The sequence below is a fragment of the Lepisma saccharinum genome, chromosome 17 (assembly GCF_977018435.1).
Source record: "Lepisma saccharinum chromosome 17, izLepSacc3.1, whole genome shotgun sequence".
Taxonomy (NCBI): domain Eukaryota; kingdom Metazoa; phylum Arthropoda; class Insecta; order Zygentoma; family Lepismatidae; genus Lepisma; species Lepisma saccharinum.
Genome location: NC_139245.1, coordinates 45,109,740 through 45,124,846, shown reverse-complemented (window position 1 = coordinate 45,124,846; position 15,107 = coordinate 45,109,740). Strand labels below are relative to the sequence as shown.

Below are 15,107 nucleotides of genomic sequence, written 5' to 3'. Positions count from 1 at the left end.
GAAGAAGAGGGTGTGTGAGGGTGAGGGCGAAAGTCGAGTCATGAGGGTGAGAGGAGAGTCCTGAGGGTGAGGGTGTGTGAGGGTAATAGGAGAGTCGTGAGAGTGAGGCCAAGTTGTGAGGGTGGTTGAATGAAAATGACGACCTCTGCTTGTAAACAGTGTCAGAGTTGAGATAATTTTCATGGGCATCCTTTCAACTACCTGCATTGTCTCCATGTTGATCCATGCAAGCATCGCTCACCTATTCCCAAACTCGAGCAGGTATCCCCCAAGTTAGGATTTTCCATTTTGAGCACTGCTTACAAGTTGGTTTCTACGTCTCCCACATATTCATATCAACAAGAACCTGTCATGCAAAAAGAAGTATAACCATCACTGTTGTTCGACACGAGACATCTTGGGAAGATACATGGGCTGTAAATTTAAAAGTGGCAACACTGTCAGAAAGAAGTGATAATACCGCCGTGCATGTGCTATCAGGCATTGGGCATTGTCAGTTGGGCCCCATGTCGATGTGTGGAGTACCAAAAGTGGTTGGTGCAGCGATTGCTTTGTGTATGTACGAGGTTGGAATGATCACCATTTTGTGTACTGCTCTAAAACATGTTTGCGAAGGTAAAACGATTGTGGATCAAAATGCAGGTGGCCCATGGTAAAAATGCACGAGAATGTCATCAATACTTACATGAAGCCTGTAGCAACAATATCTAGCCGCATCTGATGGTTGCACAATGGTGTCAATATTGGGAACCCAGCAAGATGCAATTTTGCTCATCTTGAGCTTGTTCTCACGGACGCATCTCAACCTCTTCAAGAACTTGTGCAGCCATAAGATACGGCTAGGCATTTTTTCTACAGGCTTCGTGCAAGTCTTGATGACATTCTCGTGCATTTTTGCCATGAGCCACCTGTACTTTGATCCACAATCGCCTTTCTACCTTCGTACATATGTTTTAGGGCCGTACACAAAATGGTAGTCATTCCAACCTTGTACACACACAATAGCAACAGCAGTCGCTGTACTGCTGTGGTACTCCACATCAACATGGGCCACAACTGACAATGCTCAATGCCCGATAGCAATGTTATCACCTCTTCCTGACAGTTTTGCCACTTTTATATTTACAGCCCACGTAGAAAGAAGATGAAGCACATTGTGCACCAATATTTGAATCTCATTGTTTCTTTGTAACTGGGATACTGCACAAGGAATAACTTGGTGTGCAGTTGCAACATGCTTGCTACATTTTATGCTAGGTCAAGTGCGAATACAATCGTCACTAAAATCAATACTGAAACACTGATTGGTCAATATCAGAATCTACATTAATTTGACTTTGGTGTAGTGAAACATCCAATTGGTTTAGCATGCTTTGTTGTATTTTTGTAGTTACATTAGAAAGTTCTAATAATAAAATTTCTTGCTGCAAATTTTTTAAAAAATGTCCCCCTATTTACCTCAAACTCTGTCTTTCAGAAGCATCAGATAGTTGCAACTGACAGGAATCTTACAATTTTCCACAAGATGATGATGTTGAAAAGAATAAGAACAACAGACCAATCTACACCAGATATTTGAAACTACCATATTCTTGAGTGCATTCTTGCACTCAAAAGCATAAACAAATATATTTGTAAGTACCACTAGGATGAATCAAATATATTTATGTAGGGATGAATTAAATATATTTACGTATTTTACACTTTTTGAAAGCAAATAAAGGAACAATTCATACACTACACAAATTATCTGCCGAGAAATACTTCTTTCTCTACTGCCATATAGTAGATGCAGTGAGGGCCAAAATTTTATTTGGCATCACAAAGAAAAGTGGCAGTTTTGTTTCACCACACTGTATAAAAAATCTCACTTTTTTCTTTTGCAAATGTGAAATGGACAAAAATACAAACACCAACTATTTTGTATATGTATATGAAGATTTTGTTTACAAAATTTATGGAAAGAGCATATCTCCTGATATTCAATGGTGTTTAATATAACTACACATTTCTTTTGTAAATATATTTAATGTCTTGTATTTCTCTTTCGTACCATTAGCTTTATTTTTATTTTTTTATTTTTGCACATTACATGGATAGTTCATTGATTACATATTTCCCGACTTCTGGCACTAGAACAAAACTTTGGTGAAAAAAAGTTAATTGCAGTTAACCGAAACAACACAAGTACAAGCATCACAGCACATTAGCTACAAATATACAAAATCAGAGTTGAAAATGATAATAGTGGATCGAGGGCCCAGATGCATTAATATTACAGTTCTGGTGCCTATCCTTCCCTTAAAATAGGGAGACAAATAATTTTCATTTAAAAAAATGGCTAGAACTGATCGATCTATAGTGGTTCAAAGTAAGACTCCTGCAACGGAACCAAATGCAAGTAAAAATTTTAAGTCTTTGTACGTTTCTTATGAATGATATTTTTCTAACAATTCCTCTTTCCTCCCATAAGCTGTCAGTAAACTCTCATATCTTCAGTTTTTGATTTATTATTGCATAATTTCTGCTACAAAGAAATACTTCAGTAACAGGAAAAAAAAATGATCAGCAAATGTTACAAATAGTAATATATGCCTACTACTGCATAGATGTAATATATATATGTGCCAAATTCAGTCCCTTCAATAAAATCTAAATCAGTTCTTTGCAAGTTTTCTTTTCCCACATAAGATGTCACTGATTTCTACCTATATACAAAAATTATTTCATGAACAATGACATATAGAATCAAGTTATTTTCTGTTTACTATTATCACTGACAAAAATTTATAAATGATGAAGTAAGTTTCCAAGATAATATCAATATTCACTGTAATAAAAAAAATGACATAGTAACTATTTATTACTTGGTGTTCTTAATTGATCGCTATTGGCAACAAGGAAACATTATGAATTCGACAGTTATTAGAGTATGGTTGTGTATTTTACTTATGGGGAATGAGAATAAAACACTCATACTGCAGTTGCCATCCTTGCACATCAATTGCGTAAACGATCAACTCTCAATTTCAAAATAGAGTGTAAAAATAAAGATGTGTTAGTGAGAATTGTCCAAAATATTTAAAAATAAAACCTCTCCTTGCAATGTGCAATTATATTTCCAAAACTTCTTTGTAGAACTGATAGTAAAATGTACATCATTTGATTGGCTACACAGAAGGGGGGAAAAGAACAGTTGAAACATCATAACAAAGTACACTTTATCATATCATTTGATGTATTAAGACCTACAACATAAAGGTTATTGATTTTGCAATGTTGTTAAAGAAAGAAATCACTGAATCACATTGGAATGTTGTATTAATTCATTATTTTTACTAATTACGTTATGAATAACAAGTCTACAAATGAAGACAGACAACATTTACAAAACTTTACTTATTGAAAATAAAAAAAACACCTACCACTGAAAATATGCTATGTGAAGAAAGAAGTAAAATGCACTTTGTGAAATAGTGTACAAAAAAGCCAGAAGTCGGACTTGGCATCGTATCTACATATCCTTCAGAGTTCCCTGATAAATCAACTTGTACCACTGGAAAACAATTGAGACACAAAATTTACAAATGTCTTCTGGAAGGAAATAAAATATTATGGTAACTAAAAAAAATGTTTTGTCATCTTTCTTTAAGCTCCTGGGAAGCAACGCTTTATTGTCTTCATGGTAAACAATCACTTTTGTCTCCAGAACTTCCGAAGTTACACTCTACAACGGAACACAGTCACTTTCACAGTAAATTGTGTAATGTAGAGGACAAAATTATCATTTAAATCTTTATTTTGTTTTTCTTGTATGGCACGTCTCTTCAAAGTAGCCTTCTGCTTTGCATGGATCACAATATGTTTGTCCTATCAGGAACCCTATATTCAGAAATCTCATCATCTCTGGCAGCAATATTTAAACACTGACAGGCTGTAGAAGAGTATGGTAATGCTCATTGTTTTTCAGGAATGTCGGTCAACTATGAATTCTCATTATTTCCAGCATCAGAAAATATTATCGTTATTTACTTTGGTTATGATTCCTTTCCAATTTGTTCAATGTTATTCTGATACGCATTTGCATTTAAAGCTGATGGATATTCTGTCAACTTTTGCTTGTTTACTAAATGTGTAATAACTTCTGTTGATAACTGTGATGCAGATTTGCACTTGTGCTAGTTGTATTTTGATCTCGGATGAGAAATGTATGTACTAAATGTTATGTACAATTTATTCAGTACCTGTGACTTTCAAAATCTATGCACACTCTATATAGATATTCAAAATTAAAACATAAACAATCTGTATGTTCTAAAAAAAGTATGCACTATTGAACTGTGACTGCATAATTGTTTCTACATATTTACATTGGTTACTTTGGGCAGAGGCTGCAAACTGTAATAGGAAAATTTAGCGAGAAAAATTGACTAAAAGAGTAGAGATATTAATGGGAAAATCTTGAAGATTCAAATGCAGCATCTAGTGTCATTACACTCTAATTCCTGGATCATGGAGGTCTGGAGAATAACAGAGTTATTCATATTTTCTATTTACACATTTTACTGTTAATAAGTTCATAATTCTAAATTATTGCTATTGTAAATCATGTTCTGAAAAGTTATTGGATCTAAAATTTAACACATTCTCAATATAATATTTGTATAATTAATTTTTCACTCCAATATTTATGTGTCTTACACAAAACAGCAAGTGAATTCAACTGTTTCTGTGCATGTTAACATGTATACATGTGTACGTTATCTGTACACTTCTTCTGTCGATAATTTTACATGAATTACAATGAAAAATTACACAACTATTTCAGAATTTAAATCTTTGAAATCTAGCTACTTTCGAAATCATGGTCTCTTGTACCTTTAATATTATTGCCCTTTCTCTCTTGTAACTGACATTTCATGTCAATGTATTCTTGGCTTTTGAAAGGGATGTATGTGTAGTGTGTCAAAATGCTGAGTAAATTAAAGAATTTCAGTCACAATTTTACTTACACAACTGTTCTTTGAATTCTAAGAAGCATGATATGTGAATGCTTGAGCTGTTAACGCTATGCCAAAAACTTTCTACTGACAATTTCTAGGAGTAGAGAATAACACTGAGTTCACACTACTTTAATTCCTTGAAACCAGTTATGTATTGTGGGTACGTAGATAAAAGTGCAAGGTGCTATCAGAACTCCATCTCACCTGCAATAAGAAGTACAATGCAGGTCATGTTATGTAGGGGTAAAATTGCTTACTTTCTATGTTCTTACGACACTTCTGCAACACTGAAGTTCTAGATAACCAACAAGACAATTCATAGTTGCACACAAGGTTGCATCACAACGAAATACTCCTTTAAGTACTGGAAAGGTAGTAACATATTGCAGTTAACGCTTTACTTGAACAGTTTGGATGACGGTTGATAAATAACGTATTAACCATAATCTTCCTACCTGTACCTTACACCCGACAGTGCTTAAATATCACATTTGCTTTTCTTGGTAAACATATTGAAGGTACAATATAGTGATTGACAACATAGCTTGCTATGTTAGTATATATATATATAAAAAAAGATACTCTGGAAATATCTTTCTTTGTCAAGAGACTTGGGTATCAATTGATACAGCATCATGTTTTACCCAACATGAAAAATAAACAAAAAGGCAAAATAATCTGCAAGTTTAAAGGTGGAAAAGACTGACCACCGTTTGGTAATGAGCTTTTAGCAGTTTCTGTTGAAGTGGGAGTTTGTCCAGACAATGTTTGAATTGTCCAAGATGACAAGGAAAGCCTCGTAGAATGCCAGAACAGAACAGGTACTAGAAAAGTCCCTTCTTCTTTTTGTTCTTTTCTTTACCATCCACTTGCCTGGAAAGAAAAAGAGAGAATGACTAATGGTGAACTATGAAATCAGCTTGCTCTATGCATTTTTCTTGTCAAAACTTCTTAATTGACATTTGCTACATAAAATACCACAGCTTTCTTAAATTATCAGAGTATATTCTAATGGCCTGTTGAATTAAATTTTTTACGGCATACATACATGGATTCATTTATTTTACTTTGCTTTTCTGCCACTTTTGGCTATTTGCAAAGATTAGGATGAGTGATGATATTATGAAAATGATGAAGGTACACTCACAAAGAACACCCATGCCCAAGGCGGGATTTGAACTTAGGACCCCCACCATTGTAGCATGTTGTGATAACCACTCTGCCATGGAGGTCCTCTTACATACATACAGTACAAAATTGAGTGATGGGACTCAGTAATCAGTAGTCTACCAGTATTGGCTGATGTACGCACGTCGATAAAACTGCCAATAATTTTACAAATCTGATATTGCTATGAATGGCTTGTAACCCAAGTCAGATCCCAACATTTTGCTACTTTGTTCATGAATATAAAGATATCATTAACACACCCTGGCTTTTGTACACAAAATATCTAAATACACAGCTTATTTTTGTAAACGAAATCCTACTGCGATCACATTGTTAATGAGGTGAAACAACCATTCAAAGTCATCGAATCAGCAGAATATCGGTTTTCGGTACTAGTACATTTTATTTCATTACTTTATTAGTAAAGGTAAGTCTACTCCCAGCACACTGCAACATGCTGTTAAGGGTATACGAGGGGAGATGTTGAGTTAGGGGCCCCAGCACATTCACAATCTGTTATTTCATCTAATTCAAGTTTCCAGCATGGCAGTTGGACACCCTACTGACTGGACCATGGCAACTATTTATGTAGGGAATACATCAAACCCATTTCCTTAAAATATATGGTTTCCTATGCCATGTTCTTGTGAATCTTAATAGCACAGGGCATTCTTTATTCAATAATGTCACCAACAATTGTACTTTACCTTGCTTTTATCTCGCCTTTCTTACAATGCTTTAAAGTAGCACCAAAAAATTATTCTCAATGCCCACATTACTACCATCAAATCTAAAGAATCTATACTTAGGCATGGTAACTGTACACTATTGATCTCTAGATGTCAATCTTGCATAAAATATCTCCATCAGAAGTACAACACAGTTGAGGTTGAAAGGAAATGATAAATAAAGCAAATGTACCTTCTAATCATATCCATTTCTAAACATTTTACAACAGCTATAAATGTGCATATGTGCAGCACTGAAACAAAACATCACAACATGATCATAATTTGATATTAATCTCCCTGAAACAAGCACTTACATTTTCGTTGAATCTAGTTTTGTTCTATTAATTTCAGTGACAACTCTACTGCATTTTGCTACAACCTGTCACGTTTTCCATGCTAGCGATCACTTGACAGTTTAGGTGCCAATGGGAAGCAAAGAAAAAAGTCGTCTGCTGGTCAGCAAGAAGCGAATGGAAGCCAGAAGCTGTTGCCACATTTTGGTCCAACTCCCACGTGTTTTGTAAGCATGGTGCTGATTAGTGTGGGGTTGAATTTGTGCATTCCCGCATATTTTATGCACAACCTGACCTCGGATTCACTCAGTCTACAGTGGCAACACTGCGTAGTTTCTGCTACAAATGCCAATGATCGGCAAGCGTGGGAAACATGACAGGATGTACGAAACGAGGTTTACCATCATCCACTTAGAAATTTGTTGCTTGATTGCTTGCCAGGCTTCTGGTGGGTAAAGTTGCACCCACTAGGTGCATTGGTTTTCAGTTTACACAGTAACGGTGTTGAAATATGGTGCACTTGTCCATTGTTCAATTCATGAAGACATTCTGCACTGTGGCCACGCAGTCTAAGGTGCAAGGCTTTGGGCTTGGGCTACGGGGCGTGCACTGATTTGTCTCCTTTGGGGAAGCATGACAACTTTTCTCCTGAGATTTCACTGGTAGCCACCCACCCTTGTGAAGAAATTGGAGAGCGTAATGAGTAGCATAACTTGGTCATGAAAAACCTACGACAATGACTGGGGATTTGTCATGCTGACTACACGTCACATTGAAACTGGCTGTGCCCTCAAGGGCTGCTGAGCCACGGGTTATTATTAGGGCTGAGCTGATACTGGTGTCGGTTGGAATTTATTTGCCAATACTTTTCCGGAATGTCATTATCCTGGAAGTTATGCAAAATTTGAGTTAATTTTGTACCAGTTGTGTGTCAAAACTGAATTTTGTGATGACATGTAATTTAATATCTGATGTAATTCACAAATATTTAAGAGTGGAATACTTAGACACTAACATTAAAATATATTTTGAACAACTTAATTATTACAGTTTTCAAGCATCAGTATTGGTGGGAATCTGTGAGGGCATCGGTATCGGTTCAAAGTGGTATCGACTCAGTCCTAAATAATTCATGAGGACAGTTAATAAACTTTGTGACTCTTCATTTTAGTGCTAAGAAGCACTACATGCTTGGCACACAATTTTTGATTACGGATTACTGCATCAACTAAAACCAAACAGTTCTATATGGACTAGCTATGGCAGTTCATCAAGTAGCTCATGGCAAAATGTTGCAAATCTGAGGCCTGCCAGGAAGTGAAGCAACAAATTCTTAGGTGGATGATGACAATGTTCACTGAAATAAATAGAAATATTATTTATAGAGCTGAAAAATATATTTGCAAGCAAGATTGAATTGTAGAAAACAACTGTGTGCAATTACATTAACTAGGCAACATAACGTTCAGTTATTATGAAGATGAGTAATGTTGTAGGCAGTGTATTCAACAATTTCACAAATAATTTTAAAAAAACATTAATATCCTGACCAAGGCAAAATTTATAGTATAAAAATATTACGTTACATTTTTATTGTATATTTTTATACTATAAATTTTGCCTTAGCATTTTTAATGTTTTTTTTAAACATGTAAATAATGCAAGTTGTGTTGAGTTGAGTGTTACATTCAGGACTATTCTCTCTTAGAAACAAGGTACACTATGGAAGAAAATAGTCAATGCCACACAAATCTTCAGAATTAAAATCCATTCATATTGAATGAAGCTAGTACTCAATACCAAACGAGATATCAAAAACATCATCCAAATACAAATTCTACCTGTTACGCTTTTTCGATTTGTTGTAGAGTTAGTACCTGTAGAATATTTCTAAAATACTATAAACAGTCATTAAAATTATATAGGCTACCCCTACAGTGGGTCACTGTATGATTTGAAATGAACAACTATTTTCATGTCATCATGTGAAGTACATTAAAATTTATGTTTAATTTAGTAACTGGCAAACAATTTCCGTTATGCCCTGTACCACACATGCCTTTAACCTGCATTCCATTTAATGCTCCCATCTGAAGAACTTATGCGATATATGCCTATGCTGTTTGAGTCAGTGGCACACATTTTACCAAATAAGGAGAACTATACATTCATGGGATACATAAAGTCCGGTAACACTTTCAAAAAATTATTGTACAGAAACCACTAGCATTACTAAGTGGCACAGTACATTACTTGAACCAGTAAAGTCGCAGGTTTTCTTTTTTAATATGCAGATGTCCCCTGTAGTTCCATTTCTCACCGCTAGATGGTGGTCAATTCAAGATGGTGCTCTCTGGAGCTGAAAAGGTATTGTGTGTGCCACATTTTGATAAAACAAAGTGTGCTACAGATGTCCAACGGAAATTTGTTACAACGGGGTGTTTGTGTGTGAAGGAAAGAAAGTGGTTGGCCAGGTGTGATTGAAGGTGACAAATAAGGGAAGCTTTCACAAGGAGCCCGAGGAAATATCCATGCAAATCTTCACGTGAGCATGGTATGTCACCATAACTGTGGAGTGTTTTGCGTAAAAAAATGTGTATGAAACTGTATAGACTGCAGTTAGTGCAAAACGTATGTCCACAAGACAAAGAAGGGCGGTTTGAGTTTTGCTGTGAATTGCAACAGAGAGTTTGTTCATTTGAATTTATTAATTTTCTGTGATAAAGCAACATTAGATTGCCATCCTGCTTGGTGCTTCTTTCCCGTATTTGCTCCTAAATTTCTGCTGGACATCTGTAGCACTCTTTGTTTTATCAAAATGTAGCACACAAAAAGCCTTTTCACTTCCAGAAAGTGCCATCTTGAATTTGCCACCATCTAGCGGCAAGAAATGGAACTACAGGGAACACCTGCAATACAAATAAAAAACAAAAGAAAAGAGTTTATTTGTTCAACTAATGTACTGTGTCACTTTGAAAGTATTACCAGACTTTCTGTACATCCTGTTTATCAATGCTTCCCTTCCATACCCCTAAAGTGATGCTTTGCAATTGATGTGAACTGATCACTTCCACTCATTGATTTGGACATTTAATCTGGCTACAGCCTACACATTTAAAGAACCGCCATGCAGAAAGATGCTATTCAGTGGACGTTCTTGCAATTTTGTCTTATTCAGCAACTATATGAATCAGAAATCTGCTTCAACACGTTAAACAATCATTCTTCTACTTGGTGGTAACTTTAATCATGGACTGAACTTGACAAAACCAAATTATGAGGATATATGTTAAGCCTAGCTATCTAACACATGGCATTTTTTTTACAAGGTAATTGTTAAGTAATTCAATATTTCACTATTTTTTCAAGAAAGCATATTATGTATAAACTACACTTTCTTGTCTTAAAGGCAGGAGGAAAACTAAAAGTGTATTCTTTGTAAGTCTCTTATTTTATGCTACCTGTTTAGGCTTACTATGAAGATGAGAATTAATAACGATTCATTAGTAAAATATTCTTTAGTATTTTATGTTGCTTTTCTGCCACTTTTGGCTAATCATGACAATGAGGACAATTGATATTATGAAGGAATACTCCAAAAAAATACACCAGGCTGGGATTTGGAATTCAGTTGGGTTGTAAAGTTGTTTTAAGTCCACTTTATGTACAGTAAGGCTAAGCAGGACTGGGCCTATAGTTTAAAGCGTGCCTCCACTGGGACCCCTTGATCAAAAGGTGGTGACATCACCGAGGAGGCCCTGGATTTGGACTCGGGACCTTCGGTGGTGAGATCAAAAGGCAACCTCTTAACATGCTTGGCCAGAGAGGCAATGAAGTGATATGAAGACACTCAAGAAACACCCTTGTTCCCAGACTGGAACTTTTGGTGGTACAATCATGAGTCACCAACTCAACGTAATATTCGTTGTCACTGTCTTAAATATCAGGCCAAGTAGTTCAGATTTGAAAAAAAAAGAAACAAAAGAACAAAAACACACATAATAGAAAAAATAAGCTTTACATTCAAAACTAGTTTATTGAAAAGTACAAAATAATCAGCAGAACTGAATACAAAAGAAATAACTTATCTATAAAATAGAAAGTACTAAAAATAACCCAATACGTAAGTAAATGCATTGACATACAGCCTTGTGTGGAATAAAAGTGCATGTAGAAATAAGAATGATAAAACATCACAGTGACTGAACATACAGTATATTCCAGGTACGCTGAACTCAAACAAATTTGCTTACACCTGCAAAAATAAGCAAAACTAACTATTACAGTTTAAAGTTAACATCAATAGTAGTTGCCATTCTAGGATTGATGTTACTATTATCATCGAACCCTGAGAATATTGATTTAACTATGATCACCATAGTTAAAATAATACTGACAGGTTTTTTACAAACGACAACACACAATAACGGCTTCTTTTTTAGCTGCCCTGACAAAATACAATATGCGGCTACAGACAAAACAGAAAGGAAAGTGAGACATCCTACTGCTGCTTGCATTCTTGAACACTATTTCTGTTGAAAGATTGTCGACGTGGTAACGTGAGACTCCGTTTGACCTTGGCATACTGTTGTTCAGAAACTTGGGGCGGTCTATCCAAGCCATACGATGCCAATGAATGAGTCCTGTAGAATAGGGAGGCCAACATGAAGCGTACAATTTCGAAAAATGCAATTATAATCCTGCACACGGGTGGAATTTAGACATGATTGCTGAATTTTTTCGACGGGAGACTGCACTTCTGTATAATATTTGATGGCATTCAAGTAAAGTAATAAATTCACAATATGGTGATATTCCCACAAAATTTTCATTAAGATAGAAAAGAGGAAAGAAGAAAATAAATTTACACTACACTTCAATTTAGATACAGAACAATTTGTCATAAATTATATCAACAATTAAGTGTAGCATTGCTGCTGATGGGAGCTGAAAATGGCCCATTTCTCCTCAAAATTGCAATCTTCGTAATTTATAAGTAAGAGAGCAAGTCAAGGAGAATTATGTATATGTACATTTTCTTTTGTATTTTTCATATTTTTATTTTATGTCTCTTTTCTGCCACTTTTGGCTAATTGTGACAATGAAAATGAGTAATGCTTAGATTAAATTATGAACGCACACTCAAAGAACACCCATGCCCAGTTTCTGACTCAAACCTGAGAACTTCAGTGGCTGGACCAAGAGTCACCAACTAATATGCTCAGTCACTGAGCTGGCTTTTAAGTACAATTTGTACATTTTTGATTGTACTTACAGTTATAGCACATTTTCAATGATGGTTCCGTTACCCAATTTACCTTTGCAAAGTATATGAAGATTCAGTTTCCTAGTACCGAGTTAAGTTTGAATTGCATGGAACTGGATTTCCAGTAGGAATGCCCAAGTTGGTGATGGACTGAATACCTGGCTGCTAGACTTGTTTAGACGAGTAGACCGTATTATAATTGCAACTGGCTTTCTCTGCTCAATTCTGTGGAACAGCCAATCAGAGCAAAAGTTTGGTCATGTGAAGAAAATCTGTGAGTTTCGCAAGGGAAAGTTTCTTGTCTGTGGTTTCTTTTGTTTGCTACTCGATGAAAGAAAAAGTAAATAACAGAGATGATGTGCATTTGAGTTCATTAATATTTAGGAATTTACCCAAAACGATCAGATTTGTACACGACAAATGTGATTAGCTGATAATGAAAATCATTATTATTACCAATGTATTAAATGTTTGACATATTTAGCTGAATAAAATATATTTTTATGAATGAACCCTGCGAATCTCATGTATGAATATACATACCATGAAAATGCTTGTTGAGTAACCTTTAGAGCCAATTTATAGCCATACTTTTGAATAACTGCAGTAGCTGCTCTGGTACAACATTCTTCAAATCGTTCGTCTTTTTAGCTTGTCTGCTCATGCCTTGTGGGAACAAAAGCATACTGGCAAGTACAGTAACAAGTATCGTGTGAGGCAAAAACTAGAAGATGAGCCAGTAACAGTCCAAGTCCAACTGGAAAAACCAACAGGAAATCTAACCTCACATGATTCAGGCATTAGATGATTCCCATCTATATTTACAAGAAACTGTCAATGCGATGACTGTAATAGCTCAAATTTAGACTTGAATCAGGCTGTCTCGAAAATCATACCTGAAGCTTTAATGTCCTCACAGTGAGAGAGCCAATCATTTGGATATAAGGTGTGTCATTATCAAATGAATTATTTTTTCCTAATGAACATATTCAGTGGATTTTGATTGATTGATTTGGTGTTTTAAGTCCACTTTATGCACAGTAAGGCTAATCGGGACTGGACCTACAGCTTAAATTGCGATCCGAACCACTATGTGCCTCCACCGGGTATCAAACACGGGACCCCCTTAATTACAACATTTTCAGTGAAAAGGAAGAGAGGTGTAGTTAATGTTGCCTAGGATACATTGCAGTGATATCAATTTTCATGTTATAATATTAAGTCAAGAAGAGCATTCATTTAAACTGAATTTAAACCACTCAAGAAAATAGCAATTATCAATGGAATGTAATTACGATATGCAATTCTTTCACTGGAAAACATGGATATTTGCACAAGTTGACTGCATGATTATGGTCGGTTTTATTCTGGAGGTAGCAAGCTTGAAAAGTGAATGAACTAAAAATGTAATTTCAAGTGAAATGAGATGATATACAGAAGCAAGTGGTGGATAACACCATGGCCAAAAGGCTGTGCAGATCTGGACTTTTGCTTGTGAAGCCAAGCCAAGTGAAATACAGTGCAACCAGCATTTGATACTAACCACTTGAAATATTTGCATCTATCACTTCTGATGCTTGTGTCTTGTAAGAATTGAGGTATAGTGGAATTGTCTATTGGAGGAACACATAAATCTGGAACGTTATTTCCTCAATTTGTCACCTGTTTCAGTTCTTATTATCCTCCATTGCAATTTTATATTTTATAGTCATTTGAAAAACCATGACTCTTTGCAGAGTATATTCTACCCAGTCTTGCCATAAATACTGTTACAAACGTCTGACGTATACCATCCAACAACTGTAAACAATTGAGCGCCACCTATGTGCTGGCTTCCACCCTGAGTCATTGTAAGTGTGGCTGTGAAAAAGCAAGCACGTACCTACAGCTGTCAACATGGAATTGAAAATCAGTCGAATGTTTGTGCATCGGACCATCCAGCACTTCACTGAAACCGGGTCTGTTAAGGATCACCTGCGACAAGGTCGTCCGTCCTCGCACTGTGCGGACCCCAGCAGTGTAGAAGGCAGTGGCGGCATGTGTTCGCCGAAATCCAGTTCGGAAGCAGGCAGTGATGACTCGCGAGATAAACGTATCGAAAAGATCGATGTCCAGGCTACTTTGTGAGAACCTTGGACTTAAAGCATATCACCTATCTACCGGACATTACCCTGATGCACAACTGAAGCAGCAGAGGGTGGTGAAATGCAGATGCCTCCTGCAGTGTTACGCCCAGAATGGAAATTGGAGGATTCTTTTCACCGCTGAGAAAATCTTCATGATTGAAGAGAGCTTTAACTGCACAAATGATTGGGTGTATGTCACCAGCTTGCAGGAGGCCAGTCAACAAGTTCCCAGAAGTCAGAGGGACCATTATCCCTCCTCAATGATGGTTTGGTGGGGGGCGAGTTATTCTGGTGCCATCCAGCTGAATTTTTGTGAAAAGGGGGTGAAAGCCAATGCAATAACGTATGCAAACACGAATTTTTGTGAAAAGGGGGTGAAAGCCAATGCAATAACGTATGCAAACACAGTCCTGGAGGCATTGTCAAAGTTTTAAGCACCACATTGTTTGCAAACCAACAGTGGAGTTTCCAGCAAGATTCTACTCCAGCCTACAAGGCACGATCAACACAACAGTGGC

General features: G+C 36.2%; 1 protein-coding gene across 8 annotated transcripts in view; it reads right to left on the bottom strand.

Moving 5' to 3' along the window:
* Positions 1-1,675: 1,675 nt before the first annotated feature.
* pnut (septin 7-like protein pnut) overlaps positions 1,676-15,107 on the bottom strand; it is a 244,743-nt gene continuing 231,311 nt past the window's right edge. For 3 of the 8 annotated variants that reach the window (XM_083139395.1, XM_083139396.1, XM_083139392.1), the window contains one exon: positions 11,236-11,840. In XM_083139395.1, the coding sequence (XP_082995521.1) occupies positions 11,699-11,840 (142 nt within the window). In that variant the 3' untranslated portion in view covers positions 11,236-11,698. Of the gene's footprint in view, positions 5,877-11,233; positions 11,841-15,107 lie in introns of those variants that run through there. The other 5 variants (XM_083139388.1, XM_083139391.1, XM_083139389.1 and 2 more) reach the window with 3 other exon arrangements.